The sequence below is a fragment of the Dasypus novemcinctus genome, chromosome 13 (genome assembly GCF_030445035.2).
Source record: "Dasypus novemcinctus isolate mDasNov1 chromosome 13, mDasNov1.1.hap2, whole genome shotgun sequence".
NCBI classification, from domain to species: Eukaryota; Metazoa; Chordata; class Mammalia; order Cingulata; family Dasypodidae; genus Dasypus; species Dasypus novemcinctus.
The window spans coordinates 12,325,046-12,341,121 of NC_080685.1; the positions used below are offsets into that span (position 1 = coordinate 12,325,046).

At 37.9% G+C, this 16,076-nt stretch overlaps 1 protein-coding gene across 1 annotated transcript in view; it reads right to left on the reverse strand.

Annotated features, from left to right (window-relative positions):
* Nucleotides 1-16,076, reverse strand: part of RYR2 (ryanodine receptor 2) — a 735,760-nt gene that overhangs the window by 24,926 nt on the left and 694,758 nt on the right. The window contains exons 91-97 of the mRNA XM_071207362.1: nucleotides 14,993-15,140; nucleotides 12,108-12,194; nucleotides 10,697-10,915; nucleotides 8,973-9,103; nucleotides 7,655-7,697; nucleotides 4,883-5,016; nucleotides 1,805-1,865 (exon numbers count right to left, since the gene is read on the reverse strand). Coding sequence (XP_071063463.1) covers nucleotides 1,805-1,865; nucleotides 4,883-5,016; nucleotides 7,655-7,697; nucleotides 8,973-9,103; nucleotides 10,697-10,915; nucleotides 12,108-12,194; nucleotides 14,993-15,140 — 823 coding nt within the window. The remainder of the gene's footprint in view (nucleotides 1-1,804; nucleotides 1,866-4,882; nucleotides 5,017-7,654; nucleotides 7,698-8,972; nucleotides 9,104-10,696; nucleotides 10,916-12,107; nucleotides 12,195-14,992; nucleotides 15,141-16,076) is intronic.

The following is a 16,076-nucleotide window of genomic DNA, read 5'->3' on the forward strand; positions in this document are numbered from 1 at the left end:
TAAGGTAGCAGAAAGATGCCTGAAGAAGGTTCTTTAGACTCCGGCCAGGATCTGCCCATGCCCTACTCGCCGAAGGACAAGAGACCTACACAGTGATATTAAAGTGGCCAGGCTGCACCTGGGCAAAAGCTGATTCTACCAGCAAAGCAGCAGGGAGGGTCGGCCTCTGCGAGGTGGAAGGCGAGGATGGCTGGGCTGTCTGCAGGGAACCACCAGGCTGGAGTTGAGGCTGCTTCCTTTTTACTCAGGGAAGTCCCTTTGATTATCACCCTAGACATTTGCTGCAAGATATGGTATTACCAGTCTAAGGTCCTGGAAGAGTCTTATTTAAAAAGCCTGACTCTGAGCGCTTTGGAGGGTCCCTAAGACACCCAGAGTTCTGGGTGGAGGGACGGAGGCCAGGGATTTGAGGAGATGCCACAAGCCTTCACGTGGGAGAATAGGGCTGATTTTTGCTACAAGAGCCAGAGCTAAAGTTACAAACTGATATTCTAAGATTAAAGGAGAAGTCCAAAGGAGGAGCTCAGCAACAGGAGCTGCAGGCCTGAAGGTGGGTTTGCACATTCCCACAGGAGGGGGTGAGGACGAGGATGCTTCGACAGAGGATAATAAAGGAGCAGTGAGGGTGTGGGCTGAGGTCAGGCAGCGAAATCTGTAGTTGGTCTAGTCAGCGGAATTTCACAATGATCTCCAGCAACTTCCCACAGCCAACACATGGGAGCAGAAAAATCAACGACAGCAAGGATTATTTAAACTGAGAACTCTAAGAATCAAAAATGTCAAATGGGAAACGGACTTGGCTCAATGGATAGGGCATCCGCCTACCACATGGGAGATCTGCAGTTCAAAGTCCAGGCCTCCTTGACCCATGTGGAGCTGGCCCATGCACAGCGCTGATGCGTGCAAGGAGTGCCGTGACATGCAGGGGTGTGTCCCCTGTGTAGCGGAGCCCCATGTGCAAGGAGTGCACCCTGTAAGGAGAGCCACCCAGTGAGAAAGAAAGTGCAGCCTGCCCAGGAGTGGTGCCCCACACACGGAGAGCTGACGCAGCAACAATAACAAAAGAGAGACACAGATTCCCAGTGCCGCTAACAAGGATACAAGCGGACACAGAAGAACACACAGCAAATGGACACAGAAAACAGACAACTGGGGTGGGGAAGGGGAGAGAAATAAAATAAAATAAAATAAAATAAAAATAAATCTTGAAAAAAAAGGTTCAAAATACTGAGCTGACCAGGGCAGTGAAACGGGACCACCTGCTCTGAGAGCTGTTGGCTTTTAGTGGTATGTGATTTTTCTCATTCTATTTTGGATATATATATATATATATATATATATATATACTTGGCTCTATGTTGAGTTTCCAAATTTTCTATGACAAAAGAAGGATTAATGAAGGCAAAGGACCAAATAATTAAATGTACTTTAATTTGGGGAAACAAAATTTATCACAATTAATATCTTTTTTTTTTCATTTGGAAATTTCTTTTTAACATGTTTAAAACTTTGAAGAGTGCCATTGCCCAGCTAAAACTGAATGAAAATATACATGGATTTGCATCTCAGTGACTTTTTCCTGTATAAATATATTTCCATTTTATTCTTTCAGCTATTGAAAAACATGGAATGAGAAGGGCTGATTAATCCTATCTTTCCTTGGGTTTTTCAGAGATATGATCTTCACTAAACGAATTGCTATGTAGATAACTTTCATAAACAACTGCCTTTAACATCTGCAGAACACCAACAGATTTCACTTAATCAGAGTGCATTTCATTTCGTGGGAAGGAAGCCAGCTTACGTTGTCTGTGAAAACGACTCCGAGTTTCCACATCTGATACTTCACATCAATAGAGTTCAGTCTGGAAGGACAGAAAAGAATATGTAGTTATGTGCATTAATTAAAGACTCCCAGGCTTACAAGAGCCTGCCAGCACTCCCTTTCCATGCCTCAAGACTGGAAACTACTTCAAGAGATTAGTCCTGTACCAGGCACCAAGGGAAGAGGTGATAGCTTCCTTGGGTAATTTATCTCAGACGAATTTTGGAAAACCAAACCCAAACGCAACCCAATCCCACCACATTCTTCCATTATTTAAGAGCAGTGCTTTCTTTTTCATCTTTTCTTTTCCTCTATGAAATATAAGTTGAACTCACTTTATATATGACATTTGTTCTTGGAAACTGTACAAAATTAACCAAAATATGTACATGAAAATGTTCATCACTAAATTTCATTACATATTTATAACTACATTCTGACAGGATAAATTTTGACTGAAATAACAATGAAAACTTACATAAATATCCACATTTATTTTATAGATATAGTTATTTTGTTAATGAAAAGGCTTTTTTCATTTTCTTTTGGCTTACCTTCATTTTAAGAAACTTCACCTTTCTATTTCTTTCTCTATCTGGCAGGAATTTAACTCTTCCCCCTGGTTCCCTGATATATAGACTAGAAATTACAATGATTCTGCCGACCCTCCAATATTCCAAGTAATTGAGATGAGATGAGCTAATATGTGATATGATATGTATGATATGATATGTTTTTTCAAACTGGACCCTCTAAACAATGTTTTAGTCTTTAATAACTTCTTTAATAATTTCTTTCAATTAGAACCATCCTAAATTATAAGTGCTAGGATAATTAGTTGCTAATCAGAGCTGACATCTTAAGGATTCTTTTTCTTCCTAATGGGTACCTTAGCTCAGGATATTTTTTAAGAAATGAAGTTTTCTTCTAGCTATAATTAATACATTGTATTATTAAAGGAGCTTTAAAAAAACTTTCATGAATATTCACAATAGGTTTCAATACAAGAAGAGTTTTTCTTAAATAAAAAAGAAAAACATGGGAAAAGAAACCAAAACAATGGGGCAATTTGCAAGAGGGCATAATTATTTTCCATGAAAGCAACCTAAAACAAAATAAGGATTTATATTATAAAATCTGAATATCTCGTGGTAGTTTATCCATTACTTTATCTTCTTAGGACTAGTTTTTTTCCATGCTTTTCACATGCCGAGGTGACAAGTTGCACACCAGCTCCATTAAGCAGCATTTCCTCTTTTGCAGTGGACAGCACTGCTTTCTCACCATGCGGCCTGGGTGGGACAGGCCCCTCCTCCATTGAGGAGCCATGGCTGATCTGGGCCAGTCAGGGCACAGCACTCACCCACCACAGGGACTGGTTCAGGGGTAGACTGTAAACTGTGGTGGAGGAGCTCTGCTCCATGGTTTTGAGATAGGCTCTCTCCCCTCCCCCATGGAGATGTAACTGAGGTAGCAAGTAGCCCTGGCTGCTGCTAGTGCCCTTTGACGCGCTGGCCAGGAGCTGGCCACCTATTTAAATGTTCACATACCAAGCACTACGTGTAAGTATTTTCCCCAGTAATGTACACCACTCACGACATCGTCATTCTTCTTCTTTTACTATGTATATTTAAAGGTCATCAACAAATGCCATGGATTAATTTCTTGGCATTTTGTTAGCAGTCAAGTTTACAAGCATGTACTGTGTAAATCACTGGGAAACTCCACCAATTTATTTATTTATAGTAAAAAAGTCTCAAATATCCTTTTGATTTCTCATTTTGTAGTGTCGCAAATATGACTATGGAAAATTCATAATTCAGTAAAACTATTTAATTCTACATTACTCATAATGGTCTGAAAATGACAGTGGAAAGTTCGCTCTACTCACAATATGGTTTTTATAATATAAGCACCTAAGCACCTATGGATTTTCTACTGTTGTTTCATTTCACATACAGTGACAACTTTAAGTAACACATTCATTTTCCTAAAGTACTTAAGTAATATTTTAGATTTAAATTTACAGTTTCTATTATACATTTACTTACCTAACTATTCTGCAACTATTCTTCACAATATTTTTAAAGAACCAAGTAGCTCTACCCAATTTTTCAGAGAGAGAAACATATGGCCAATGAGATAGGTCAGCCAATATATTTCTAAATGATAGCTTTAATATTTATCTAAGATTTACACACAGAACCAAAATTATCTATGTTTTCAAAGATTTCTAATTAACTGAGAGCATAAATAGGCATAAGAAATGTTGACACATCCCTAAGGAAGGACACTCACATTTCTTTTAAAATTGTTACATGTCTACAGTAAGAAATTACATATTAAAATGCATGCATGTTTTATATTTACTGCAGAATTTAAGCTGATCAAATATATATACGTTTGTACACTCACACATATGTACATACAGACAGACATTCAATCTTAAAGTTAATTCAACTGGTTTACATACTTTTAGCTGTATTATATTACTCTATGCTAGTACTATATTAAGAGTCCATTTTGAAGTAAACTTTTCAAGTAATAGTATGGCAGTATAGCAGTTTCTGGCATAGTAAGTTTCTGACGTTTAAAGAAAATATAGTTGTTCTACAAAAATGATAAGGATTTTGAACACTTCTAATAAAAGGACAGCATAAATCCCTTTTCTAAAACACAAGAAAAACCAACTTTTTTTCAAACAGGAAGCTTCATAAGATAGAGTCATATATTTGTGCTTTTGCATGTGTCTTAGACTTGTGTCATTTAAAGAGAGAAAAGGCAAATTAAATTACATGATTTAAAATTTTTTCTCTTCCTTAACTGAAAAAGAAAGTCACCTTCAAAATTTAATTTTAAAAAAACCCAATCATTTCAATACTCAAAGTACCCAGAATGGTAAAAGTAGACTTCACATATTTATTCTGTTTGCCTCATTGGTATATTCCTCCATCACTAAGAGAAAATGCACTCAATGTACTAGCAAGCTTAGCAATGTATTCATTTTTTTCTCCTTTTTGACCTAAACCTAATGATCAGAGCAGAAATCCCACTCACACGGCTGACAAGGAGCTGTCTTTCTTCGGCTTCTTCTTTTCTCTGGCATCACTGAAATCCAAAGCTGCTTTGTCCATGCCTAATAATTCACTGATTCTATCTCGGCCATAGAACTCTCCATATTTATCCATAACCTAGGAGTCAGGAAAAAAAAGTTTTACCGGCTTCAGGCTTTGAGAAACGGAATCAGAGAAGCTGAACCATAAACTACATTTTTAAATGAACTTTGAAATATAACAAATATTTAGTAAGTATAAAGTTAATTAGGTGTTTGCAGCCCAACACACCCCTATCTGAGGATCAAGATTTCTAACTCAAGAGAGGAAGACACATGAAAGGAAGAGGATGGGCAGAAGTGAAAGGGCAAGAAGTGGGAGGAAATGGAAAAGAAAGTAGCCTTTACCAAATTCATGCTTTGAGTCTGGAATTATGCTAAGAACTTAGACATGCTTTATCTCATGTGACTGCCATGCAATAGGTGAGTTTCATGTTATTCTCTCATTTTGCAGATAAAGTGTGTCTTAGGAAACTTAACATAAGGTGCCCAAGGCTGATATGTTTGGCAAGAGATGGGGTCAGGAAAAATCGAGGCAATCCTGACTTACCAGCCAAAGATCTTCTGTATAGGTTATCACCGTGTGGCCCTCGGTTTGGACAATACGGTAATGGCAGCCTCTCTGTGATCTCCATTTCAACCACTCTACTCTCTAACCACAGCCCTCCCTCTTCTGACCTGTAATCCACTGGCCCCTAGCCCTTTGGATTGTCCATCCCCGTCCTCTGTCCTCAGTTTATTTCTTATCTAGAACACATTCCTTGTCCTAACTAAAATCATGCCTTAGCGTACTGCCCTCAGTTCCCTTGCACCTCTCGCCTTCTCTCCTTCTGTCGTAGTGGCCTGGCTTTGCCCATTTTTCATGTATTCGGCTCTGGGCTTTGGATATGGGGTCACAGCCCACTTTGACTAGGCCAAAGCCTTTAACCTGAGCCCAGTACACCCAACTCTGTGATATATCTATCCTTGGGCTAAAGTTTATATGCCAAGACAGCCCCAATCAACAACGAAACAGAGAGAAGAGGAAAAGAAATGAGAGAAAAGCAGGAAGAGAAGAAACATTGCAGCGAAAAGGGAAAAGAGCAGTAGGAAAGCAAGTAGGATGAATACAACAGAAACATGGGAACTAAGGTTTGGAGAAAAAGAGAATTTTAATGTAAAAGAAGGGGTGAAGGAAAAACAAAAAAGGGAAGGAAAGGGGATATGCAGAAAGAAAAAGGCTTTTTCTTAAGTCATATCATCATGAACTTAAAACACAAAAGAGTAATGGTAGCTCAATAGCACATGGACATATAGTATTTAAATTAATTAAAACACTGTGGCATTATTCTCCCAGCCCTAAAAATGGGGTGGGATGATCTGAGTGGGAATTCTCTATGGGAATTCTCATCCCATTTCCTGGAGAACAAACTGGGTATTGTAGTGGGAATGCCTTGAATAGTCTTAGCTTCCATTAGAATTTATCTATTTATTTGACTATTAAATTGATAATTTTATATGTATAGTTGCTTCCATAATTTAGAAGTCTCTTTATTCTATTCAATAATTAATATTCAAAATTACTTAAAAATTATCCTCTCAAAGCTTCTACTTAATTTGGATGTGCTCATAGAGAAGTGATACTCAAAAATGCCAGGCATCTTCTCCCATGATCTCAAGGAGACAAAAAACTTGCTTCCAAATAAAAGCAAAACAAAATAAAACATGCAGACACACACTGCTTCTATCACCTAGCATGTCTTGCTATTAAAGAGAGAAGACCAGTGTGCTTAGCGGTGTGGTTAGTTATTCTCAGTGCAAGCTCAGGGTCTCCTCTAGAACCGTAACAGAGGTCGTGGGCTGCCTGTCGCCGGTCCCCCTTAGAGTAGCACTGAACTTGGAGAATCAAAGGGAAAAAGACCTCCTCATGTGGCTACCATTTCTGGCCATTTGCTAGGAACAGCATTCACTTGACACAGAACTCAGGATGGAATACAGAGTGAACCGAGTCCCTCTGACCCCTGGAGCCCTTCGAGGATCAAGTAAGGACCCACAAAATAATGATCACAGTATTTTACAAAGCACAGCATGTTAGATATGTGTTCTCATCCCAGCAACCATGATCCCCATTAAAATCTTGTGTGATGGTTATGCACATCGCCCTCAGGTCAGAAGTTCTCAAAATCTGAGCTTTTGTAAGTACCAGTCCACTAGCTGAGCTCAGTTTTGGGGGTCTTTCTATTACCCTTTGTAGTAATGCAGTTAGCATCAGAAGAAGAAAGCTTTATTTTTAAAATCTTTAAAGTTATATAAAGTGAATAATATCCTTTTATCAACCCCACGTTTGCTTCTTCCATGTAAATGAGGATGCAGCCCTAGTGATTTATCAGCTGCCTTATCAGAAAATAGCCTTCAGTCAACTTAGGTTTCCTAAACCATTTCTAAGAAAGTTCTTATCAATTCTTGTTAATCCTTTGAACCCAAGCACTATTTATTCACTTGAGTCAGAGAGTAGAGTGAAGGAAACAATGCCTCTTTATTTTGAAGCTGCAGAGTATGGATTTCTATGGTGCTATTTTTGAAATTCATATTCAATTCTATTGCCATTTTGAAATGACATTAGCAGTCAGATAAAACACACCTCAATATCTCATTCTACGTATAATGTCACATCAAATTCAAATCTGAATTGCACATTAGAAAAGAATGGAGAATTTATTCCTTTTAAGAAGTATTACCTTTCTTTTAACAAATTTGTCCCAGTAGTTGTTGGGAAATGATCTAAAAGAAATAAAAACACAGAGGTAAAATAGTCTATTTTAAAAAATGATGGATAACATAGATTGGGATTTACAAAATACATAAAAAATTATATGCAAATATATATCTCGCATTCCACAAAAAATTACAATGGATTCACTTAACATCCCAAAACTTTTCTGCATCATGGGTATACTAAATACTGTTTTAAATACTAACATATACATTGATACACATGTAAATGACAAAGATTATAAATTTTAGTGAAAAAGAATATAAGCATATTTATTAATAGCATTTTTATATTTATATTAATTATAACATGTCAATACATTTTTTGTCAATTGTTTTTCAAAATTAAAAGTATTTAGAAATGTGTCATTGTTTTTCTATGAAGGAAAAAAATCTCATTCTCTCTAGATTTCCTCAAGTAAATTTTTAGCATCACACCAAAACCATGACTCTGTCACATGCTATCTTGAACAAATATAGAGTTCAATTAAAAAGACTGCTTTGATTCAATTGTTATAATGGTGGAGTTGCTCATTTATAATGTATAAATTATATCATCCCAATTTGAAAAGTCAGAATCTATTATTATAACATTTTTAAGGATAAGCAAAATAAATCACAATGAAAAGAAGGTATTTTGCTCTTGAGTAGTGTAAACTACTTGAAAACATTCTATCACTAATTCTTTTTATGGTGAAAAATGATATACTTGGGATAGATGTATCCCTGGAATATCAGGTAGCACTTTGGGTCTTCCTCTCACAAGGCCAAATATTTAGTGGATAGAAAAAGTATTTGCTTTTTACTCTCTCATATTTTACGTGTTATAACACTGATTTAGCTTTATGCTAGCCTGCTTGATGGTACCAAATGAAGTCTAACATTCAGACACATTAAAAGTGTAAAATTCAGTATTTTTGCCTTTAATGCTATGATGCTAATACTTTTTGCTTTCTTTGTGCTTTTGGATGAGATAACCCCTCACTGCGGACCTCCAGCTACATACTTCCCTGAACTCTGAGTAATGGATGTTACGTTCCATCTGTGCTGTGGAAATGGACTCACAGCCATTTTTGATTAGGGAATTCAGAACACAGAGGGCAGAAATTGATGACATCCATTAGGAGGCTGATGGTGCTCTGTCTTTTGATTTTCTTGGCTGAATATATAACTATTATTCACCTCTGCTAAACTTTTTGACAAATCTCCTGGAACTCCAGCAAAGCATTTCTAGGTCTTGAAATTTTTTGAGCATAGAAATGTCTCCTATAATTCTTTACTCACTGTGTGTTGATTACAAGTCTATCCCACTGGCCTTTAATATCATCTTCAGAAGGCTGTTCTGTAATATAAAGCCCATCAAATTCCAATTTACGTGCTACTTCCTTTTCTCGCTTAAAAATAACCAGTGGGACCTACATTTGAAAAATAAACATGGTAATATTAGTTTAGATTTACTGGCATCTTCTGTGGTCACTATCTTTACAAAACAGCTTTTGGAAAGAAATATTTTTCATGTATTTCCAAGGAAGGTTAATATTGAGGGAAAATGCTTACATTTAAGAACTAAGATTTTAGAAAAACAGAAGATAGGCTAGATATTGTGTGTGTGTATTTATGTATGTACATATGGATATGTATGCTTTTAAACACATAGGAGTTCAGACAATTGCACTAATGATATCACTATTAAAAAACAAAGACAATTATGCAAAATTATGTTCTTTTTCCTGCTTATGTGTGTGTATGCATGGCAATGTGAATGGCTATAATAAAATACAATCCTACTAAAGTTCCAAAATGCACGCTACGAAAAAAAAATGCAATTTTATTTCTGAAATCTAATAATTCCCTGATCAGTGTGCCCACCTACTTTTTTTTATTTTTTAGGAGGTATCAGGGATTGAACCCAGGACCTCATACATGGGAAGCAGGCACTCAAACCACTGAGCTATACCCGCTCCCCCCACATGATAGTTTTCAGTAAATTTTAATTGCAGCATCAGCAAAAACCATGGTCAGATTGCCAAAATGTCTCCAGAACATACTGATTCTCTTTCATATAGACAAACTTGCAAGAAAGATGCAAACATTCTGGAAGTATCCAAAAGCATTTCCCACATAAAACAAGGAAGGAAAGAGGGGGAGGGGAGTCTCTGAAGTAAACTTTACACTCCAGTTTTTTAGGCGGGGCCTTGGTTTTTCCAAAGTCTTTTGGAAGCCTCACAACAAAGGCAGAAGACAGTAAAACAAAAGCATTCCAATGAAAGCTAGAAAAAGACAAAGGGGCTTGCAAAGGTTTCGGGCAGCCCTGAGCATCCAGAGACACTGTCCTGAAAGAGCTAGTCACCAAACTGCATCATTCCCTTAGCAGGGCTCTAGGTAAAGTCTAGTCCTATTTATAGAGCCGCATTATTTTCTGGAGGAACTGTAACAAACTGTAAAGCATTCCTGCCAAGGATGGCAATAGATACGTAGGTAATAATGGAACCATCCAAATGACTCATAGGTTCAACACGATGCATTTCTAGAATTCCTAGCACCCTGGACCACTGCTACGAGACAGTGTGGGTAGGTGTGATCTCTACTGTGGAGTCAGGTTGTAAGTAGAAATTGTCTATCACGTGAATAATTAACAATACGTGAAGGAAAGCTACAATAAAACAGCGCAAGGACACATGCCCCTGGCCAGGGCAGCATGCAGCCAATGACCAGTCCACATGGGGGTATAAAGGCCGGGCCCCCTTGGCCCAACCCAGGACAACACAGAAGGTACATCCCAGCTTGAGAGGCCAAGAGCTGTGGCTGCACCCTGCCATGGCTGCACCGTAGCCCAAATTTCCCTCTGCCCCATCTGCCTCCAACCCTGGCCCCATAGGTGTTGGTTCGGGGAACAGTCACTCATAAACTTCACACATCTCAGAAATTGGCCCCCGGGAAGTCCAACTTGCAGGAGACATGCAAGTACAGATGGACACACATGGGTGCCTTGGTCCTGACCATCTTACTTTCAAGCAGTAGTATCCAATGATGCAGAAGAAAGAAATAACAGTGTGGAGAATGGCTAAAATACGCAGTGTGGGTTCCATGTAGCCACTGCTCTCCTCCAGAACATAGTGGACTGCAATAATCCGAGGTGAGCCACTGTCCAGGCTGCTGACCTTGGTGTTTTCACTTGAACTTCGAGTGGGGAGCTCCTTTCCTTCAACCACAGAAGAAGTGGAGACCTAATGTGAACCATTTAAAGTGTAGTGAGTTCACTGAATTTAAGATATCATTTTAGATAACACATGATAAAGTTGTGCAAACACCGCCTTTTCAGCAAATTGCATATGAAGTTTGGTGCTAAGATGACTCTTCAAATACCAAAGGCACGTGTGGATGAAACTTGATGACATTATGTGGTGTGAACTAAGCCAGACACAACTGGACAAATATTATATAATCTCACTGATATGAAATAATTAGAACTAGCAGATGGAAAGAGTCAGAATCTAGAATATAGCTTACCAGGGGTCAGGGTGGGGGTAGGGAAGGCAGAGTTAATGCTAAAATTGTAGAGTTTCTATTTGGGATGATGGAAACATTTTGGTAATGGATGATGACAAAGGTAGTACAACACTGTGAATGCAATTAACAGCAATAAATTATGTATTAGGTTGTATGTGTTACCCGAACAAAAATTTTAAAAACAAAGGACTGTAGAACACAGTGAACTCTAATGTAACCATGTATTATGGTTAATAGAACGATTATAAAAATGTCCTTCCATCAATTGTAACAAATGCATCAGCTAATGCAAGGTGTTAACAGTAGGATAGTGTACAGGAACTCTGTATTTTACGCATGCTTTTCCTGTAAACCTATAACTTTTCTAATAAAAAAAGTACAAGGGAAAAATGTGAAAAAAAAGCACTAGTTTACTTTTTTCCAATAAAAATCCACTATAAAAATGAACCCCCCCAAAAAAATCAAAAGCCAAAGGTAAGCAATGAATATTCTTGAACTTTTCTCAATTCATTCTAATCCAACCAAGAATTAAGATAATTCCAATGCATGCAAGGAAAAATTAGATAGCTAAACTGGCTTCCCAATTATCAAAATAATTTAATGTAAGACAGGTATGCTGCACCTAGATACACTGATATTCAGCCTAATTAGATGAGTGAAATTGTGGATGAACCCTCTACCAGATCAAACATTCTTCACCTGAGGTACTTCTTACTTTGGATGGATGAATAATCTATTTCTGCCTTACTAGATAATCAGTGATGTACCTGAGTTCAAGTTTTCTCATTCATCACAATGTATTTTAGAATAGGTTTACATGGGTTCACTAGTTTATCTGTGAAATCTTTCAATTCAATTCAGTCTATTTGTAGTTTTACACTGATAATTAAAACAGTAAAATGTACGTACCTTATAAAAGAGCAAGATGAAATTGATTGCAAATGCGACAAATAAGGCTAGCATTCTCATGTTGTAAAAGTTGCGAGCAAAATAGTTCTAAAGGTAAAAAAATATATATCAAAAGGTCATGGACTCAGGAGACTTGAAATTTGTAGGCAATTAAATAAACCATTCATTCATTCATTCATTCACTCAATATGTGTTGGGAGCCTACTATGTTTCAAGCACTATTCTCGGTGCCCTAGAGATGGCAGTGTGTAAGAAACCTGCCTCTCCAGAGAAAACAAATAATAAAGATACAAACACATATACACACATAAAACATAGTTTCAGAGAATGCTAAATGCGATAAAGAAAATATAACCCATCAGTTTAGTTTGGGCATCGGGAATGAGGGTGCTCTTTTAAATAGGTGGTCAGGGAAGGGTTGTCTCTGCAAGTGTGACTTCCTATCTGAATGCAGTCAGGTAGGAAACCAAGAGAAGGTATGGAGGAAGAGTTCAGAGAGATGGAACAACAAGGGCCAAAGTCCAGAATGGTGCTGGTGAGCCCAAGAACTAGGAAGCAGGAAGCACAACAAGGGGAGGAGAGCATGGCGGGGGGAGGTTAGGGCTCCATGAGCCTCTGGTCAAAGTCCAATTGTCCACTGGGTGAAAGTCCACTTGTTGTGCAGTGGTCCAGCAGAGAAGTCTGGAATCCCACTGCCTGGGATCCCACTAGATAAGAATTGTGTCCCCTTCGCTTACTAGCTGTGGGATCTTGGACAAGCCACATAATCCTTCTCCTTACATAACTCTTCTTATTTGTCAAAGTGTTACACCAGTACCCATCTCACCCATACGCCGGGAGGATTAAAAGAATATAGGGATTGCCCCTATGTCAGTGCCTGGCATATAAAAGATGGCAGTTTCTCATTGTATTATAGCTGTAATTATTATTTCATCCTATTGGGGGATTTTGAATAGGGCATGATGCAATCAGAATTACGTTTTGGAAAGATTACTCTAGCTATTTTGTGGAAAACAGATAGGAGGGGACAAGCATAGAAGCAAGGGGACCAGTTAGAAAGAGTTTACAGGAGCACAGGAAGAGATGTTGGGGGCAATGGTGAGGAGGAGGATGGTGGTGGTGGCTTAGACTGGGGTGTAAGCTGTGGACATGGCAAGAAGCAGGCAGATTCTGTATATATTTGGAAGGAAGACCTGAGAAGAATCATTGCTGGATTGTATAGAATTGGAAAAGAGACGACTCAAAGATGCTAACTCCTGGATTTTTGGTCTAAGCAACAAAACTATATACATGGCTGGTGTCATTTATTGAACTGAAAAACAAAACAAAACAAACAAGCCAAAAACCTAGAAGAAAAGTGGGTTTAGAGGAAATAGGCTATGGGAGGAAGTCAGTATTTTGTTATAATGTTAAGTGTGAGATGTCTATAAGATATCCAAGTGGATATGTCATGTGCTTTACGATCATAAAAATGGTAACATGCCTTATGGTTCCTCTCTCTGTCCACAGCCCCATTCTTCAGTGATGACGACCCTGCCTTTATGGCCACAGCTTATTGGACCAAGCATGAAATGCAAACTGGGTCACAGTGGTCCTCTGAGAAGGCAGAATTGGGATACAGAGGCTGAGCCAGGTAACCCTGGGGATCTGAGCTGGCAGGCCACAAAGATTTGGGGAACAAGCCTGTGGAGGCTTGGGGTGGCCATTACTAGTCCTGTGGATGTGAAATAGTGAGCAGAGTCAGACTGCAAAGTGAAGAAGGAAAATCCAGGAGCTGTGCAGAGAAAAGGAACATACTAATTCTCTGATAGACAGATGGAAGGAAGGCCTCAATTACTTGATCCACACAACCTGAGGTCAATATGTCCTTCAACAATTCACCGGGGCTCTTTCAGAGTATTGTGCAGCCAGTTCAACCTCATGTGTTATACCATATATATTTTAGATACACTTACAGCCAGGGCAACATTCAACATATCAAAATGATGATCATCTAGAGTTATCAGGAAAATACTTCTGTTCAGTGCACTTTGTATTAAGTAATATAGGAAGATACAAAACAGCTTAAGGGAAATGTATTTAAAACTATTCAACTATAAATTTGTATATAAAATAAGTATCATCTGTACATATTTGTACACAAGCAGTTAGAAGATATAACTACTCAGGACAATTCATTCTGATGAAAGGTGAGGTTCTACAGTACATCCAGTTTTTCAACTGTCTGTTTTTGTTTCTCAAGCTGGAAGGCACTTTACCTTTCAAACGGCTGATTTTAAGGGGGTGCTGTACTTAATTTGTAGGTCTCACATTACTGGTTAGTTCTTCTTGTATGTTTCTTCTACACACTCACCCTATCCTTCTCCCTTTATAGGCACACATATGTAATCATACATAAAAAAGGCTGTTTGAACATGATTTTTAAGAATTCTTGCCTGTGTGTATACAAACAGATGGAAAGCCACATCTTCTTTCTCTGTTTCCAAATACTAATGTGTATTTTGTTAATTTGGGAGGACATGCTTTGCTTAATCTGCTCAGGGCCTCAAGCTGTGGCCTGCTGAGAATGGAGCCTCAGAATACATTTACTGATTTGCTCGAAAGTCTTCTTTGGAAGGCTCTGGGAGCTCTTGTCCTGACTGTGGTCCACTCAAATGGCTTTAGGCAGTGTGGATGGATGTAGAGGTTAGGGGTTCGATAAAAGGGAGCAGTGAACCAAAAGGCATTCACTATAGAAAATAGCGACACTAGATGGACAAACAAAACATCCACAGGTCTGATTTTGTTCCCTGACAGTCTCCTAAGAAGTCAGTGAATATTTACCAAGCCTGAATCATTATGGTCTCGTTATACATCAGTAACAATATTCATTCTAGACATCTTACTAGAAGTTTCTGTTGATATGCTATGATTTTCTTCCAGAATGCTGACTCCGGAACTTCTGGCTCTCCATATCTGTGTGTGTGAAGCTGCCTCAATTTTTGTTTACCCTTGTCTTCTTTGTTTTTTTCTTCTTTTTCTCCATCTTCTCCTCTGTGGAAAAAGAATGAATGAAATACAAACCATCAAAAAAACAAAGAAACTCAATAGATTTTGTGAAAAATATGTGCATGCACATATTTTAGATCTTAATGTCATTTTCAAAAAGTAATGCCTCTTCCAATGAATTATAATAGTCAGAGCTTTAGAATTAGGGTAGGATTTTCTGTTGATCATAGCTCCCTGTAGATGGATAATTCTGTGAAGTTCAAATCTTGGAGAGATCTTATAGGGCTGAAGAGTCTTTACTTCTACAGATGGCAAATATGCTTCCAATTGTACAATAAAAATTTTTAATTGAAAAAGAGTGTAACTTAATAAAGAATTCTTTCCTGGCTGTGACTTTCTAACATATTTTATTTTTAAATTATAATGTCAATGTTAAATCTTTAATATTGACTAGCCATTAGCATTTAAAATCCAAGGCACATATGCTTGGTTGCCAGGTACAAAGGACGTCAATATATTTATTTGGCAGACAATAATGGAATTAGAAGCACTGAAATCTTTACATGCAAAAAAACCCAGCACCTCATGAAAATGTATTTATGTATAAGGGTAGTTGTGTATTCATGTTTCAAAAAACCAACCTTACCTTAATCCATAAAAGCATATCTAACATTCTTTATAACATTAGTGAAAGAACTGCCATTGAAATGCCAGTCCTACCCCATTACGTATGTCTGCATTTTACCATAACACTCACTTCTGTGGCCATTTTTACAGCTCAGCCAACAATGCAAAATATATGACAATCAGTAGTGCTGAATTTAAAGAACAGACAGTGGGAAGAGGCCAAGGAAAGTAACAGAAGAGAAGAAAAAAATAAGATGCTGGGTGAGAAGAGTGGCACTAATTTTTGTTCTTTTGTTTCCCAAGTTTTACAATTGTGCATATAATATTATATAAATTTGCAAAATGGAGGGTTAT